Source organism: Aethina tumida, chromosome 1 (assembly GCF_024364675.1).
Source record: "Aethina tumida isolate Nest 87 chromosome 1, icAetTumi1.1, whole genome shotgun sequence".
Lineage (NCBI taxonomy): Eukaryota > Metazoa > Arthropoda > Insecta > Coleoptera > Nitidulidae > Aethina > Aethina tumida.
In genome coordinates, this window is record NC_065435.1 from 70530292 (window position 1) to 70549496 (window position 19205).

Genomic DNA, 19205 nt, shown 5'->3' on the forward strand with positions numbered 1-19205 from the left:
TTTGTTTTTTTGCTTGATTCTATGATTTTATATTTTTATATCTGGAGAATTCGCCAGCCATCGTAAACATACAATTCTTTCTTCTTCCTAATAATTATTGAGACCTACAGTTGTATGTGTGGGCACACTGATATGAACAAAATTCAATTTAATATAAGGTAAATTTTTATCTTCTTTTTTTTTCATATTAATTCGATCCAACTGTCCAATTCTAAACAATTTTTATCTTTTGCATTGTATATAAATATATGACAGTTTTGATCACAGTTGTTGATGAAAAATATTAAAAAAAAAAACACCACAGTTCTTAGTTGGAAATTTAATTACAGAGTTCAAATCGTGGGTGACAAACATATCAAGCAGCTTATATCTTCAATTTTTTCACTGTCTGGACTGGTCAAAATTTATAACGGCAAATAAAACCCAATTATAAACAGCCTCTGATTTACAACCACAGTTTGATTCTCCGTATCGCCTCCAAATTTATTAACATAATAGAGCACAACACGCCGCCGCCACGACCATTTTTCATCGGCACTCGCAATTCCGAATGGTAATAAGATCGTAAACAAAACAACGAAGACAAAAAAAAAACGGACGGACCGACGTGTAAAATACGGGGCGCCAAAAATTAACCGGGAACGAAACAAGAACAAAATCGATTTGGAGGAGTACGCGAGTGCACGTGGGATGAATTGGACGTAAATCAGGCGCGGCATATGGGTGTTGCCCACCCCTCGACGCTTCCAGTCCCGTTTCGGAATGACAATCGTAAGTCGATAGGTGTGCGTGGGCCGCGGGATGGATTTAAGACGGTTTCGGATGCTGATCGCATATGCAAAATGTCGGTGAAGACAAGTTTCACTGTCATCGTGATTGTGATTGATGGAACTTTGGGGTTTATAACAATATTTTCATAACTGACAATTTCGTTAAATATATAAAAAAAGAATTATTAACTAGTTAGTATAATTTTTATCCTGTTAAATGAAGTAAGTGTTATGATTGATGGTATTATGGAGATTGTTGCACTAAATGTAAATTCGAAATTCAACTTGAATATTTAAATATTTATCTAAATACTTGAATATTCAGAGTCAAGTTTATCTCATTGTGTAGGATCATGATAATTTTTGGGTACTAAAAAATGGAGGGTGGGCCCTTTAATATGAAAACACCCTTCTAATTTTTTATTCATATTCCGATTTTATTGAATAATAACTCAAAAATATTATATGTTAATATCAGATATTTCTCATTTTTTTATAATTTAGATAATTTAGTTGATCAGAAGACCAATTTTTACTGAGAAATGCAATTTTCAATTCTACAACAGACTTACTAATATTTTCAAAATTTAAAAACGTTTAATATATCTCTGCCAGAAAATATTTTTTATTCTCTATATTTTAAGGTATTATTATTATCGAATTATAAATAAAAATGTTACAGTATATAATACTTACACAAGATGTTTCAAAAAGAGATGGTCAAAATTTGGGACTAACAAAAAACATCCCCTAAAGTATACAGTTTTATTGTACAAAAGGTAGATTTAATTTCAATTGTTTCAATAAAAAAAAAAACAAAAAAGTAAAAATAGTCAAAAAACTGAATTCTGGTGTATTTTTTAAAAATTCATAATTTCATAATTTGTTATTTTTTTCGTAAAAGCGTTATCTTCACTTAAAAACAATTAAAGTGCACTTACTTAATTTAATTATTGCTAGGACGGTTTATGAATTTTCAGTCCCGATATTTGCCCGAAAAATCGTCTTTATCAAATTATTAAAATCGTTAACATCTGAACTATTGGACCAGTCTCAAAACTATATAAATAAAAATAGACTAATGTTTATTTATTTTTCTTTAATTTGAATATTTAGCTAATCGATCCATTACATCTCGAGTTATACTCAAAAATGTTGTACGACTCCGAAAATTAACAACAAATCAAAAATACATTGATAATGCTCCCATAAAAAATATTAAGTGTGATTTTTAGGTTTAGTGTCCTAAAATAGGAAAATCTAGGAGGAATACAAAAGACAGAAATTAATTTCCAATTTGTAAACTAATGTTATATTTTCCTGTTTCTTATTTTAATAAAAGGGATTCTACACAGAAATTTGAGAAATCCATCTATACGTGATGTTGTGAACTTATTAATAAAATTACAGAAAATGTAAAAATTCTGAATAATGGTACCAATGTAATCTACATTACCGTCTAGCGCCATCTGCCGCCGAGTAGACGAACGAATTTCAAACTGATGGACAAAAATCGTGTTTGAAACTTTCTGCAACAAACGCGAAACATAATGAGACTACCGCGCCACAGTTTACCTGACATTTCCAACTGAGTCATAAGATTTGATCAGTCGAGTTTTCTATGTCGGTGCAGTAGTGCGGCAAGAGGACGATCGAATCTTGGTGCCTTGTTTTTGTGCATTAAGTTGTATTAAATAATTACGGACGAAATGGCCGACGAGGTCTCCCAGAACGGCACATCGGGACTAAGCGATGAAGAAGTGCCGGAAATCGAACTGATAATACGGGTAAGTACGAATTTGTCGGCGAAACGGCGGGGCGTGACATGGAACACCTACCCAACTCCTAGGATAGTGCACGCGAAAGAAAGTATTCGTGTTTTTGTTGGTAAGGAAAAATCGCGGAACTGGTCCGTTAGGTTTTGATAACGGGGTTTTCGAAATTTATATTTATTTATGTAACCGTACGCCGATTGAGGGTAAAAGTCAGGTATATGACCTTGGAATTTACATAGAAGATGCAATTTTAACGTTTCTATTTATAATGCATACTTGAACCTTAGTTTTTTTTGTGCAATTAATTACGAACCGCTCGTTTCAAATTCAACGTTCCTATCAATTTGGTAAACAAACCACCTGTTGTTTTTCCCTGTTTCTATGTTCACGTTTATTTATGAATAAGTGTACGAGGATCTGTTAAATTTAATTAACAAAATCTTATTATGATCTGGTCTTGATCAATGTTAGTTAGTTAGTATTGTTTCGAATAATTTATGTAGTTAAATTTACAATAACATTTTATCAGTAACTTAAACAATGTAACGTGTTAAATAATACACATAATTAACAATTACTAATTATATATTGTTAAAGATTAATTTTCTAATTGTAAGTGAAATAATTTTTATTAATGGAAATAAAAATATTGTAACAACAAAAATTGAAATATGCATGTCAAATATTATATTTTGTTGTAAATTAAACAGATAAACATTAACTCATTAGTAGACAAAAAATATGTTTATTTAAAATAATACGAAAGAAAATTGTTAAAGCAAAAATAATAAGAAACCTCAAAATAAAAGATTATTTTGTGCTCTTCCTAGAACTTACTTTTAATTTTATGACTTATTTACACAGCTTTCCAGGTTTGACTTTACGACACAACAAACGTGAAATCACGCAAAAACTTACATAAAATTATCTACGTGGTATCAGAAATAGATAATTTCAAAATGACATTGGCTTCATAAAAAGGCTCTTTTTACTTCAATCTAATCAATTTTAATTGCAAATAAACTTTACCGTAATTTAATATTGAATTAGAAAAGCGTATGATCACGACACTAATAAAATTTCATTATTGGTAACAAGCTTCATCAATATGTAGATTGATAATGATAACTATGTCCATCAACTGAGTGATCAACGCATTTTCTTTTTCCAGATAAGAACTTCAATAATATATTATTAATTTTGTGTGAGGAGCAATTTGTTATATTTTGTACTGACAACATCAAGAGTATGTGGAAAGTTTATGCTTGTTGAGTTAAAAGTTTGTCTCGTAAACAAACGTTTTGTGGACACACATATTTATGTTTTATGTTACTCATGATTAAATTGCATTAAAAATTGCTTAGATAAATATATACGTTAATTCAACAAATTTTAATAATTTATAATGACTTTTAATTTCCATTTTTATCTTAACGTTGTTATTATTTACAAATACATAATTTTGTAATTACAAATTGGTTCCATTAAAATGTCAAGATGTGATGAGAACATCACTGACATTTCAAATACAACAAAGTGTAAAACTTGGCTTCAGTAATATCCATAAAATTAATGTACGTCGAGATGTGATTCAACTGTAACAACAATAAAAGTCGCAGCGATAAGATGGTTTATTATCTCATATTTTCAAAAACCGAAAAATATTTTATTTATTAGTCTACATTTTATTGTAGTTTGAGGTATTAAAATGGGTTATTACCGCCGGGCCACGTTAAGGAGCTATATATTTTTTATCTGCAACCAAATGCTACTAATTAGGTTAATTAGATTATATTTATCTATTATCATGATAACAATAGTGTACTTTAGTCCAATAATTTTCAGAGAAATTAACAAGTTGACTGACGTATATGATTACTTACCTGATCAGATATGAACTAGATAAATCAGAATGTGAGGTTTTATGTCAGGACTTATTTTAACACACTGTGTCAATATGCTTATACAATTTAATTTCTCGCTCATAAATACGAAACTCCTCACAGGATATATTCTTTCATGCAAATACAGCTGATGTCATTAGAAAGGTCATTGATACGTGAAATATGAATTGAAACCATAAATTTTTCTGTTGAATTGAACGTTTAGTACGCTTGTTGAATGTATCATTAAGCATTAAATTGACATTAATGGTTAACAATATGTGATGACTCTTTTATGTTTGTATTGTATTAAAGAGGCAACTTGGTGCTTAGTTTCGAAATAAATGTGTGCCCAAGAAGAAACGAATATTTTGGATGAATGTTGATTTCTATTGGATATAGTGTGACCCGTTTAAGACAATAGCTCAAAAAATAATTAAATAGTTTAAAGCATGAAAAATATCACCCCGCAGAGATCTATTGTAACATTTTTTATATATTTAATTACTACACAAATTCATCATCTTCCAGCTTCTTAGTGATCTAATGATTTGGAAAACAGTGATAAAATATTGAAATGAAAGTAATTCCTTCAAGGAGTTTTTTTATTACCCACAGATTTATATGGAATAAAGGCATATAACTCTACTTGCTTCGTTAAGAACTGAATTAGCGACATTCCTAATCTTCTCTCTTACTGACCATATTAAACTTACATAATGTTTTGATCTTGCTCATTGAAAGAGTAATTTCAGTGACAAATAAAGCATGAGAATTTGATTTATCCATTTACTAAACTAGTGGTTATTGCATGTAAAAAATGAGAAATTGGAACATAATCAATAATATCTGTAAGTCTTATTTGGCCATCAAGAAGGATAGATACAACATGTTTATGGCTCTATTATATTTGCTTGGTGTTAAAGGAGGCAATTTGATATATAGTTTCCCAAGACATATGTGTAAAAGAGTGAAAGAATATTTTGAGTGAATATAAATTTATGAAAAATACAGTAAGACCCATTTAAGATGGAAACTCACCAGAAACTTTTTTATTTCCAATTGCATTAAATAACGAATAATTGGTAAAAATACGTTATAGTTATAATATTCTATATAATAGTTAATCAAAAGTAGAGAAAAGCTGAATGTGAAACAATAATCCTTCTCCTTCGCATTCATTCAAGTGAGTTCATACCAAATTTCAGAAAAAAATATAGCTTATTAATGGGTCAGAAATAAAATTATGTCTTTTGATCATGTAAACTAAATTATGGTATAAAATCTCAAAAATGTTTATAAATATTAAATACCGATAACGCATTAGTTTTAATATCATTGATTTGTTGTTAAAGGGTTCTCCTAGCGAACATAGTGTAACAGACAAAATTAAACTGGGGCGTCTTGTTGACACTAAGAATTAAAAGTCACTATGTGGTATTCTAATATATTTTTAACATTTGATTTCATGGATTATAAGATTAAAATGAATAAGTTCATGAAATTGATTTAAATTTATATGAGTGATGTCCTAGTGATCATAGTGTAACAGACAAAATTGAACTTGGGCGTTTTGTTGACACTAAGGATTAAATGTTATCACCTTATACTGTTTTTCAAATATCTTTTTGACATTTTATTCATTGGTTTACTTGATCATAAGAAATATATAAGAAAAATCTACTTTTTAATATTTCTCATTCAGTAATATATATATATATATATATATATATATATATATATATATATTACAAGAGTATATATATGACGTACTAAAATAATAAAATTTTTTCTCATATTTTGCCTACAAAATATGTTATTATAGATCCTGTTGTGGGATGTATAAAATATAAGTATCATTGAGGCAGTGTTTAATAAAATAAAAATATAATTCGGGGGTATTTCCATCTTAATTGTGGTACTCTATCTTTTTGTATATTATTTGATTATTTTTAGAATATAAATATACTTTATTTACATTTCTTATCATTGTATTTAATAAAATTAGATTTCCAAAAATATATTAGACATTAGTCAACATTCCCTCAAAGAGGGGGTGACGATTAATACGTATTTCTCATTTTTTAAATGGAAAGGGTACAAAAAATTATTTCATTTATTTCTACAACATTTAAAAAACGTAAACTCTTGCAACTTTTGGTCAGTTTGTTATTAGTACTGTTATAACAAATGTGCAAGTACTTGAACGTAACATTATTTTTTCAATACCGCTAGTGTGCGTAATACCATGTCAAGGACTCCTTCGACTTGGAATTAACATTGTTTTATTGTTTATTGGTCAGTGGTATTTTTTACGCTGCCAATATGGATAAGTTGCAGGTAAGTGTGGCGAGGACAAGCTTTCTGTTCTCTCGAGCGGTGACATTTTCTTGTGCCAACATTCACAAACCGTAAAATGATTCATCATCGGCTTGTTTCGAAGATGCACCATAAATTGTTGTACATATAATAAATAGTAACCCTGAAACATCTCAATAAACATGCAAGCAGCGTTTGCAATTGGGTTCTGCAAGCCGATAACGATTATGCAACTTAATATACATCACGGTCATTAACACACAATGGCTGCACAAGTAAATTACATCGTTAATCAGTTTCCCGAAGTCAAAACAAGTTTGTACTTATTCGAACATGGTCAAACAGTTAAACGGAAAACTTTTTAATTAAACGAGATAAGTCGTAAATTTGAAATGCAAAATTTTCACGCGACTTTCTATCCATTCATCACCCTTAAGTAGTGAATTTTCGTTCCGTTCACCTATCCGGTCGGTGATAAGTCCCGTTTAATTTCACCGCTGGCCGAGAGGCTCGATAGTCGGTCGCAAAAATCGCCATCGATGAATTTCTAATCCGCTTCGATTTTTCCAGGCACGTGGGCCGCGAATGTGGGACTCGGTCGGCAATTAAAGCACGTTTGCATCTGAGCGCCGCCGCGACCTCCCATTTTGCACGGTGCAACTGTCATAATGACTTTATTTTGTTGCACGCAAGGGTCAAGCGGAGGCCTACTGATGGCTTTCGGATGAGGCTGATGTGACGGCTAACCAATTATTATCGTGCTTAAATGCATGGTTTTGGTTTGAACTTTATGAGGTCACATGAAACGGCTTGTTAATGTTGTAAAAATTGGATAATCGAATGAGGAAATTTGCAGCTTTTCTCGTTGCTTCTTTTTGGATATAAAGTAATAGCCCAGCAAAGTTCTTTGATAATTATCCTTAATAGTTACCACTACTAAATAAAATGATTTTTTGTTCCCTTCCATATGTTCCAACTTTCAGACATTAAGAATCCACGAAAATGAACAAAAAAGACTTGATGGTTTAGAAGGCTGTTTAAGGAGTATTTTAAGCTCATAAACATGAAACAGTATTTTTATAATGCTTTTCGCACATTTTTTTTATTTTGTACTATAATAATATCAGTTGTATAAAGAGTTTGTACTGAAGAAAGTGTATAAGCAGCACTTCGTATCTTTGTCCAGCAATAATCAGCTAAAATTTCCATAACCAAATATTCCTGACATTTTTTTGCTTAGTAATTAAATTCCAACTAGAACTTTCGTCGTCTACGTTCAACTTCTAAATTAGGAGGAAAATAATCTATATGGCAGAGCAGGAAATTAAATTATAAAGACATATTGGCACGTATTCACATATACGTATATAGTATTGTAGTTTCTAAACAATTTTTACATAACTATTATCTCTGTTGTTTCTGGACAAATTGGTCATCTTGCATTGGATTAGCTTACAGATTTGAAGGACGCCACAGGTGCTTTCTTAAATATTTGGAAAAGATATACAGGGCTACGATCATTTTGAAGTTTCTCATTACTCCAAAATTTATATGAAATAAAGATAATATACAGTATTAATAATAGGAATTTATTATAATATATTAAAAATATGATATACTTGAATGGGATGTCAGTGCCTGTAATGGGTTATTGTTTTTTTCTGTATTTATTGTGTCTACTATGCAACTGGTCTATCTAATTTTGAACGAAGTAATAGCAACTTCTTACTTTATAGTCTTTCATTGCTGTCTCAGATTTCAAATTGATTATTTACTAGCCGTCTTCTGCTTACTATAAATATTTATTATGATTAATCGAAATGAAAATATAAAAACAACTAATAATTCAATGTTACCAAGACCCAGAGAAATAAGAGAGAAGAGAACTAGCCAAATGATCGTTAGGAAACATCTGAGTTCGAAATCAATAATTGGATAATTAATCAGAACATCAAAAAACACTCCAAGTGAAATTAAATCTAGAGGAAATAGGTCTTGCTGAAATTAGTTCAAACTTTGTGAGAAGACGGTTATTGTATAGAAGTTCCTTTGATCCCAAAACCACTAAAAAAATCCTGAGTTCCACTAATATGGAAATCCAGTTTTAACTTGCTTAGCATCACATTTATTGGACCACAGATCAGTGTGGACGAGTAGATTTTAGCGATGAGTCCAAATTTAATTTATAACATGGTTCTGTTTATGTTAAACATCTTACAAAGACAAAATTAAACCCCCATTTTTTCTGGTAAAGGCGCCCTTATACTGATTTATGTGCAAGAATATATAAACAACAATTTACGTCCATATATTGAAGAAATGATGCTGTTAATAAATGTGATTTAACAAGGAAACAATCCCAATTACAAATCCCAAAATTGTGTCGGACTGGTTAAAAGAATTGATGTTTTGTTTTGCGCATCCCAATATTCAGACATAACATAAACTCTATAGAAAACATGGGGAACGATTTTATAACCATGTTCTATAAGAAATTTTATAAATTTAAATAACTCGTACTATATTCGGAAAACGATCGATTCTATGCCACGAAAATGGACCAAAATTATAAAAGGATATTATACAAAGTGATACTGTCAAATTAAATGGCACAGATTTTCAGATTTCATTAAAAATCCGTCTCAAAATTTGAGTTATTATATGTATATCCAGCTCAATTCAGAAAAATATGTGTAACATCGTTTTATATAAAAAGAATATATAATATTTTATAATATTATATAAAACAGTAATAAATTAATAATATTTGAACAGTTCACATTAAAAAAGTTATGGCTAAAATATTTAACATTTTAAAAAGTTGCTATATATATATATATATATATATATATATATATATATAATAATCACCACTGCAACTCTACTTGCTTTAATAAGAGTTGGGTTGGTGACATTCATGGCACCTACTTCGAACTTTTCTGTTGCTGAAAACAGCAGAGTTTAGTAAACCCACCTAACAAAGCAGCGACTGTTGCATGCAAATGTAAAAAATGAGGAACACATTTCAATAAAATCTAGTTCTTATTTGACCATTCAGAAAGCTCATTATTGGTTTTCTAAATTATTTTATTTTCTTAATTGTTAAATTTTTTATATTGTTTTTGGGAAAATATCTCTTTGTAAATGAGACTAATTATAAATTTATGTATGTAAAAATTGATAGAATCTTTAATAAATATTTATATAAATATTTCTTTTAACACTGAATATATTTGGAAGTTATTTTGTAAATTTAAATTATAATTTATTGTCAGATTTTACGTGATAATTTTAGTTCCATATCCGTAATTATTGTTGCAAACCTATTATGGTAAACACTATTACTCAAGTATTTTATCTAGCCTACCTCCAAATGTTTTCATCATCCTTACAATTTTGTAATAGTATAAATATACTTATGTTGCAAATGCTTTCTGAAATTTTTGAGTCACGTTTTTATTTAAGGTAACAATAAAACTTGTAAAATGCACAAAATTAGTATTCAGCAAGTGAATCACGTTTAGAAACAGACACGAATAATCGTTTTCAATTAGACAAATTTGCATAATTGGCCTCTTTGACCCGTCAGATTTGCATCAACGTGGGTTTTTCTACTTATTTCGATTGATTGAAAAATTATTTTTCAGTTTTTGTAACCAGAAATATTTTATTTTTAACTTGTAATACCACTTAAATGAAAGTAGACAGAACCATTTCAAAATATCTTTTGAATGAACATCATCCTCATTACATAACCGATAATTATGCTTAACATTCACATACAAATCTTTTCATTCAATTAAAGAACATAAAATTCACATACGGATAAAAGTTAAATATAAACTTTACGTAACGTAAATCACGTCACCTCAAATATTACTCACGGTACCAGCACATAACACAAGATGTTTATTTAAAAATTTATTTAAATCAACAATCAAACCACTGGGAAACATGTTGTGCGAATGATTCAATTTTGTCGATCTGAGAAATTGACGACAGTTCCGGTATTCTTGCCGCAATACCATCATGAATTTTGTTCCAGTACAGGAATTTTCGAACAAATATTTACCTAAATATTAATTATATCTTTATTCATATTTGTTGCCTGATAATGTTTGGCAAATAGACACAGTGCCTTACAAAATTGCGTCAGGTTTACGTTTGAACCAGAGATAAAAATCGAGGCTAATCCAAATTAAATTGATCAGCCAGCGCAGTTTCTTAATTTGAAAAAGCGGATATGCCACTAATTCGAATTTAATTTGGTGGTCGACGACTCATCGACGAAATACATTTTTTTTAGAAATTGGAAGTAATTATGGCGTGTCCGATTTTTGGTAATTAGAAAGAGGAAAGTATACAAACCGCATCACGTCGGTTATAAAACGGTTCGAAACGTCCTTTTGAAGCACTGCGATATCACCGGCTATGCAAATTGCAGACTTAACAGTTCATTGCATTTTTTTCTACTGCAAAGGAATGCATAACGGCAGCATGTTTTTAGATTCACTTTTTTCATTTGGTTACTTCCACATGCAACTTGCGTGTTGGTTACTAATCACAACTTAATTGATGGCTTTGGTACAATTTACGGTGTATCGAAGTGAAATCTGTGTTATAATTAAAGCTATATATGTTAATTTATAGATTCGCACAAAACGGGGCGACAAAAAAACCATTTAGACTTTTAATAACAGATGTTTTCGAATTGAAGTGAATAACGGAAACACGCCGTACGATTATTGCGGCTTGCATTTCTTATTGCGAACTGCTAAACTTCTGTCATTCGAGATGATGAATCACGAAATGCCATATTAGAAAGTCACTCTTGTTTATCTTGTTACAACATTAGACGGCATGAAAAATGATTTACTGATGTTGTGCAAGTGATACATACAAATATAACCTACTTGTATTGCTCACCTGGAAAAATTTGACCAGATTAATTGATACGATTTGGACAAAAGGTTTGCGACACACCTTAACTCGATTCACATTATTTGAAACCTGGAAAAACTGCTTTCAACATAGAAGCACGCATATTTTTCAATTTGGGCTTTCTAAAACATTAAAAACCCATATTTTCCGACTTCCTGTCCAATATGAGTGGATCTTTAAGCGTATTAATCTGGACGTAATTTATTCATGGAATTTGACGTAATTTAATGGCATTCAATATGTTACATAATTGTAAACAAATCTTCAGACTGATGGTCGTAGTGAAAGTCGGATTGTGACATTTAAACAATGCGCGAGATAAACTTTGTAAATGCAATTAGACGATTCTTTGTCCGCTGATAAACAAAGAGAAGGAACGGTTTAACAAGTACGGGATGGGTTTAGATAATACGCCAATTTGAGCCGTATGTTGTTTATTATTTGCAGGTTCCAGATGTATTAATAGCGTGGTTTGATTTATGCTACTACGAGATTATAATATTTATTGACTGGTGATTTATGTTTTACTATAAATGAGTGTGTATTCTTAATAAATTGTCTTCAATGATTCACTTCTTTTATTCTTAAATGTAAATAAAGTAGATAGTTCCAAAAGAAACATCTTTGATACCGTGAGCACTGAGTTATATTGCCTTTACAGCGGGAGATAATAAGGTTAATGGTTGCAAATTTGTGTGTAAGACCAAATAAGGATGTTATTAAAAAGACCATCAAACACTCCGCGATGGTGCAGAGAAGAGGACAATGGTACCAAAAAGCCGGATCCATTGTTCGATTGCACCAGGCCTTGGTCTATGCGAACGAGCAAGCACCAGACTACAAAACGTCGCATTATGCACGCGGGGCATTTGCATGGGAACGGGCGCGACTGCAGACAATGCGGGCCCGTTGACCCACTATTTCGCCTCCGATGCGGTGGCATTCGTGGCCTCCAAGACCTCGTTACCAATGAACGCCAAACGGTACGTTTCTACTCGTTCTTCCCAACAATATTTCGGTATTATGTTTGTGCACACGTCGTTCTGGAAACGTCTGATCCGACGATACTTTGGAATAGGTCTCGTCCACCAGGTTCTCCTTCAACATTTTGACGGTGCCAGCTGCCCAAAGCCGTATTGCAAACCCATTGATGCGTTTGGACCTGTTTCAATTTGAATCTGTCGCCTGTAAAAAAAAACAGTAACACACATTCTCCTTTGGCATTTTATTCAGTTAACCACGGTATAATAGTGACACACATGTGTGGCTTCTGGCTTCAAGGTCATCGCACGGATTCGCCAGCTCGGTACAAAGAAAGTTCCAATGCGAGGCCGTTGCTCGATTTCAAGCTTTGCCGGTAAATAAACGCATAAAACTTAATTGAGTGGTATGTTATTTGATATTGAGCACTTGGGAGGGAAATAAAGTTGAATGGGCTAAACGCTGATGTTCAATTAGGCTTTGATGTTTTGAAATTACCACCCGCATCATTTCCAGATTATGACGAATGAACAATTTTAAAAACTCATTAATTAATAACCAATTTAAAGTTTTATTAAAATTGAACGAAAAATGAGATCATTTTGCATACGGTGCTGCTTATCTTATATTTATTTTTATAATCAGCGCCAGTCATTTTATTTATCTAATCAAATCCATTATAATGAAATAAATATCATACACGTATGACCTTTAGATAAAACGTTTTCTATTATTTCTACCTTAATCAAAATCTTGCCATTCATTACTATCCTTGTATAAACTATTCTATCTAAATTGCATTATTATAATAGTTACAACGTATTATTATACTTGCAAGTCTCATTAAACAAATTTTTTGTGAAAGTTTCAAATGCAGTTTAAAAGTTTTCCCGGTTTTGTTTAATATACATAAAAACAGCTGAATATTTTCATGCGATTTAAATTTTAAATGGATTCTTCAACGCTATATTAATGTCTAATTAGAACAATTACAATTAAATAAAGATAATATTTGCAGTTAATATATACATTAAATTTTCATAAATTATTCGTTTCAAAACATTTACGTTGGATTTCACTTTCGAATTTACACAAAAAAATAAACGAATTCGATTAAATACCCATGAATAATACTATTCATATGGGCGTTTTATGGTAATTGTTGTTATTATTTGTGATTTTTTATACGGTACAAACTTCTGAAGCGTTTTCATTAGACGAATTATAAATAGATCATACCATATGGGTTTGTTTGGATAATTATTAATGCCAAAAGCAGATGGTTAAATAGACTATTATCATTTTCCAAGTTTTATGCGACTATTAATTCATTTGTCCAGAAAATAATTACATTATATTGTTAGACAGTAACTGCGTAAGTGAATTTACAAAAATTATTCATTAGAAGTTCAATTCTTTATATGTAATTTCATGATCGATTAATTTTGCTGTCACATTTAATTAAAGTGGTACTTAAAAATTTAAATACAATGTAAACGACCTATGATGTAACAAGTTGTCATTCTTGTTGCGTAGTGTACTCAAATGGTATACTGAGTCACCAACAAGCCGTTTGTTCGAGGGAAATGGTCACATCGGACTTAAAATTCTGTTTTAGGTATGGCAATTTGAAAAATTGTCTTTACGTAGTGCACATCGAACGCGTGGAAATATGAAACATAGTTTTGGAGTTGCATTTAATTTCCGTTTTATTTATAAACAAGTTAATAGTTGCGAAATGCACAACGGAAACATGAATATTAGCATAATATGTTATAATTATGCCTACATATGTATATAATTATGCATAACGATGACATAAAAATATAAATGTTTTGTAATAAATTGTATGATGAGCTCCTTAATGGCTTGAATAAGAATTAATCGCACAACCAATTTGATTTGAATTACAACATTTAAACGTTTACTTTTTAATTCTTATTTGTCAATAACTTATAATTTTATTACTTTTCCGGGTAAGCCATTTAAAAAATAATCGTAAAAGCAAACCAAAAGGGTAAAGTACTTAAACATATGTATCGGACAAATTTCTCTCAGATATCTAACATAATATCTGTTGTTCCTATCATCAACCTTTGCTGACAATTGATATTAAAAAATAATGAAACACTCGAAAAAAACAATGTTTTTGACACATTTAAACTAGATAAACCATTTATTCCACGTTAGAATTAGAAAAGTGATTTCATATAATTTAATCGGATTAATTAACATAACCATATGTAAGTTATTAACATTTTAGACGTTGTACCATCCCAATGTTGTTGCCCAACAATAGGTTCAATTGGGCCGGAGGCCATTATTGCTACATAGGCGAACGAAACTGTTGAATGAGTGCTTCTACTTTCATAAAATTAATGATGTTAATTGTGGGTTGAAAAAATACGCCCAGAAAATGTGTACATTCTTATGCACACGGTTATTGATTATATTTTTATTAATTTTTTGACCAAGCTAAATAAAACACCTCGTCTAAATCCTAGAGACTTGTATGGTTTCTTTTATAAGATAATGATGATATCTGTTTCAAAAGCCTGGGAATTGAATAAACCAGATAGTTTAACAATGACGTAATCTACTCGGTGTTTGTTGAGAAAGGACCTTGTCTTGTTGCGATATAGTCTCCAAAACATATTTTAACCATAAACAGTTTCCAATTGAAAAAGCCATTTTTCCCACATCTGTAATAAACTGAGTCACTTCGCTTGTGGCTGTCGATTGTTTAAACAACACGCCGCACAAATAAAAAACTGGTAAATCCTATATTTAACCCAAATGTAATTGGCATAACCGCGTCATTTGGATCAACGAGAAGTGTGTCGCATTTTATTATTTAACGGTTTCAAATCATATTTCGTTTGCATGCCTAAACGTTGAGTGCACCAACTCCACTCAACGAGCAAACAAGTATCTGAATTGCTTTTAACACCGGTACCACTAGTCGTATCTTAACAAGGTGGTATTTTTAGTGTCGAGGTGTCGCAGATAAGAGAAAACGTGCCGTGTCGCACACACCACGATGCTAGTACGACTCCATATTCGCTTAACTTTCCATCTGGACGCACTCCTGGTACTACAATGCAATTAACGGGTCCCTCGTGGAGAGGCGTACTCGCTTTAACATAGATATTGTTTCGATTAAGTGTTTCAAAGTTAGTTTCATTAAGTACCACTAGTCATTAAATTGATCTTGATATGACAGTACTACTTTTGGTCGCTGGTACTCTGGGTCAATGTCTACATGAGGACAATATGATTATTTTCTTTCTCAAAATCTGTTAAAATATAATAAGTATTTTAAAAGTTAGAAATTTACATTCTATTTAGTAAATTAAAACTTAGTTTTATTGATGATAATTCTGCTATTGCGTTAAATTATCATAATTATTGTCAATTACCATACCCATTAATAATATTGAATGTTTTCAACCGTTTTTGTATCATTATGAGACACAAATAGAAACTGTATTTATAGATTTTTAAATGTTACACGAATAAACACAACTATTAAGTCTACACGAACCGTATTACCATAAATTGTAGGCTAGAATATTAGTTAGCGTTGAAATAATTCACAGATACAATGGTAAAAATTAATTAACCGATCGCGCCCATTCGAAGTTAAAAGGTTTTTGAGTGCAATACTCGTTTGATTGCCATCATTACCCTAGTGCATATAAAACGACTCGAAGCAAAAGTAGACCATTATGGGTAAAGATTATTTAATTGTAATTTTTACTGCATTATTTCCGAGAAATTATGTGGTTTTTATCTAAATCGTGTGGTGTAACCTTCGATAAAAATAAGTAATGATAAAAATGTATAAGCACACTTTTAAGTCAATTTGTCTAGTTTTTATTGTACACCAGCAGCGCAACTTAACTGTTAAACGGCGGTTTCTTTTCTGAGTTATAAAATTCTCAATTAGCCGTACGTTGATTAATTGCCAGGCCGTTTCGATAACGAAGGAAACGAAATCCTCATTGGTAACATGTGCAAATCCTTATTGGGCCCGTTGAGTGCAACGCCACCGATTTATTTTCACTTACCTAAACATTTTCGTTTTCCATCCTCGACCTGTTACGTTGAACTTTCACGACAAACACGTACGAGAGGAAATCGGCTTTTAAGGCGTTTGAGAGTTAAAACGATGCTTTTTTAATCAACTTTCGATTGACATGTGCAAATGTTTATTGTTCGTGTTGTGCAATTTTTATGGCCACATTCACTCACAATCCATGTAACGTCGCGATCTGTTTATGTTGTGTTATAAAAATTTATTGTTTACAATATATTCACACCGAGCCATGTGTATTAACGGTTTTCAGAAAAAAAAAACAAGATTGTAGCTGAATGCCAATTTTAAATCGTGTAAACACCAGTCTATTATTATCCATTACCGGTAATGAGATTACGCAAATGCAAGGTTTTAAGGAGTCACCTAGAAAGCAGGCGTGACATTAACTTCAGTGCCAAGGTTAAATGCATTTTCGGTAGGCTTTTTCCTCCGTTGCGGTAACCAATCAATCCTGACATACACAAACAATGCTCTGTTAATCACGACAGGGTGACAATCCGAAATCAACATCGAAACCATCGTTAAGGTGACCGTGCATGAAACGCAATTGGGTCGGAAAATGAAGCTGTTTTAAATTGCGCGTGTAATGGCCATGCAAATGGTTTTCCTTCGATGTTCAATCCGAGGTACTGGATCGGATAATTGATACCGGATTAATGGTGCGCCCACTGTTCTGTGTGGATGTCCAGGAAGTCTTTGCTCTTAGCAACAGATGGTCGTGATATTATAATAATACGTTTTAATCGCATCTACAGATAAACACAAAGGAAAGGTGGTTTTTCGTTTTTAATTGCCGGTCCCCACAAACATCAATAAATTAATGTTTTTTTTATTGGATGCAGGCTTCGACCATCGACGGAAGGCGAAAGGGAGCATGCCTGTTCTGCCAGGAGTACTTCATGGAGTTGTACCTCCTAGCCGAACTTAAGACCATCAGCCTCAAGGTCACAACTGTCGACATGCAGAAGCCGCCGCCAGATTTCCGCACCAACTTCGAGGCGACGCCGCCTCCCATTCTGATCGACCGTGGCATGGCCATACTCGAGAACGAGAAGATCGAGAGGCACATCATGAAAACCGTGCCGGGCGGACACAATCTTTTCGTACAGGTACGTATCCAGTGATGAATTTTGTCAATTGCTCATCGTCTTTTGTTTAGGATAAAGAAGTAGCAACATTAATTGAAAACATCTACACGAAATTCAAATCGTACGTTACAAAATTTGTGTCTGATGGCAAAGAAGACTCCACCCCGAACCCGCCTCTGTTGCACCACCTGGAGAGGATAAACGACTTCCTGGCGAAGCGTGGCACACGATTCCTAACCGGCGACACCATGTCCTGTTTTGATTGCGAGCTTATGCCGCGTCTGCAGCACATCCGCATTGGCGCGAAGGCCTTCCGCAAATTCGAGATTCCGACCAGGCTGACCGCCCTTTGGAGATACATGTCGAACATGTACGAGCTGGAGGCGTTCAGACAAAGTTGTCCGGCCGATCAGGACATCATTAGTCATATTAAGAACCAGCTGGGCATCAAGACGACAGCGAGAATAGAGCTTGAGACGCCCGTGTTCACAACTTCCATTCCTATATTGTCAGAATCATAACTAGTCAGCCTGTATAGTGGATAAAAAAGCTTTAGGTTTTGTTAATATTTTCTACAATGAAGTAAAAAATGAGAATTTAACATTTTTATAAGCGATTTTTTAACGAGACCAGTGCGTAACAAACAATTTTTACTTTTATTTATTTCGCGTTAATATTGACGAGACTTTTATAATGTTTAGGTTTCATGTCATAAAAGGTACACATTAAATCTTTGTTTGTAAATATTTTTAGGATTACATCTAAGAAAATATTCTTAACCTGCTTTGTTTTCTTCTTATAATCGTTAAGTTACTTAAAAATTGCATTTGTATTGGAAATGATTTTTATTATAGAAGCCCCTATGTATTTTTACGTATTTTAAGGCTTAGATGTTAATCAAAACGTTGATATCTAAGAAATAAAGGTGTATAAAATTTAAGCAATTTTTTTATTTATTTTTTATCATACTGTTTTAACATGTAAGTATCGATTAAATTAACACAATTTCGTTACCCAATAATGCTTATTTAGTAAAATGTGCATTTATTTTCGTCAGCATGTATGTTCATGGTTATTCATTCATTTAAGCACGTACCTGAAAACTAACGAAAAACGCCGAAGATCATAGCTAAACAAATTCATTTGCTTAATTTTTATATTTTATTGTTTGTTATCACCCTCTTTTTTTTTAAACAAAACCATACATATTTTTTTCTGTTTCCGACAGACAATTTATTTCTTAATTCAATACTGTATGTCTTGGTTAACTGGTTTTGCAAATTTGATTTCCAGTATCACTTCTTTGATTGTAAATTAATGAAAGGTACAGTCCATGTCAAGTCATAATC

The 19205-nt window shown here is 31.9% G+C and overlaps 1 protein-coding gene across 1 annotated transcript; it reads left to right on the forward strand.

Moving 5' to 3' along the window:
- The first annotated feature begins 2390 nt into the window (after positions 1-2390).
- Positions 2391-18796, forward strand: LOC109596731 (chloride intracellular channel exc-4). The gene is made up of 3 exons (XM_020012310.2): positions 2391-2557; positions 17611-17877; positions 17928-18796. Exons 1-3 carry the CDS (start codon positions 2480-2482, stop codon positions 18375-18377), a joined length of 795 nt encoding a protein of 264 aa, XP_019867869.1. The 5' UTR covers positions 2391-2479; the 3' UTR covers positions 18378-18796.
- The last annotated feature ends 409 nt before the right edge of the window (positions 18797-19205 follow it).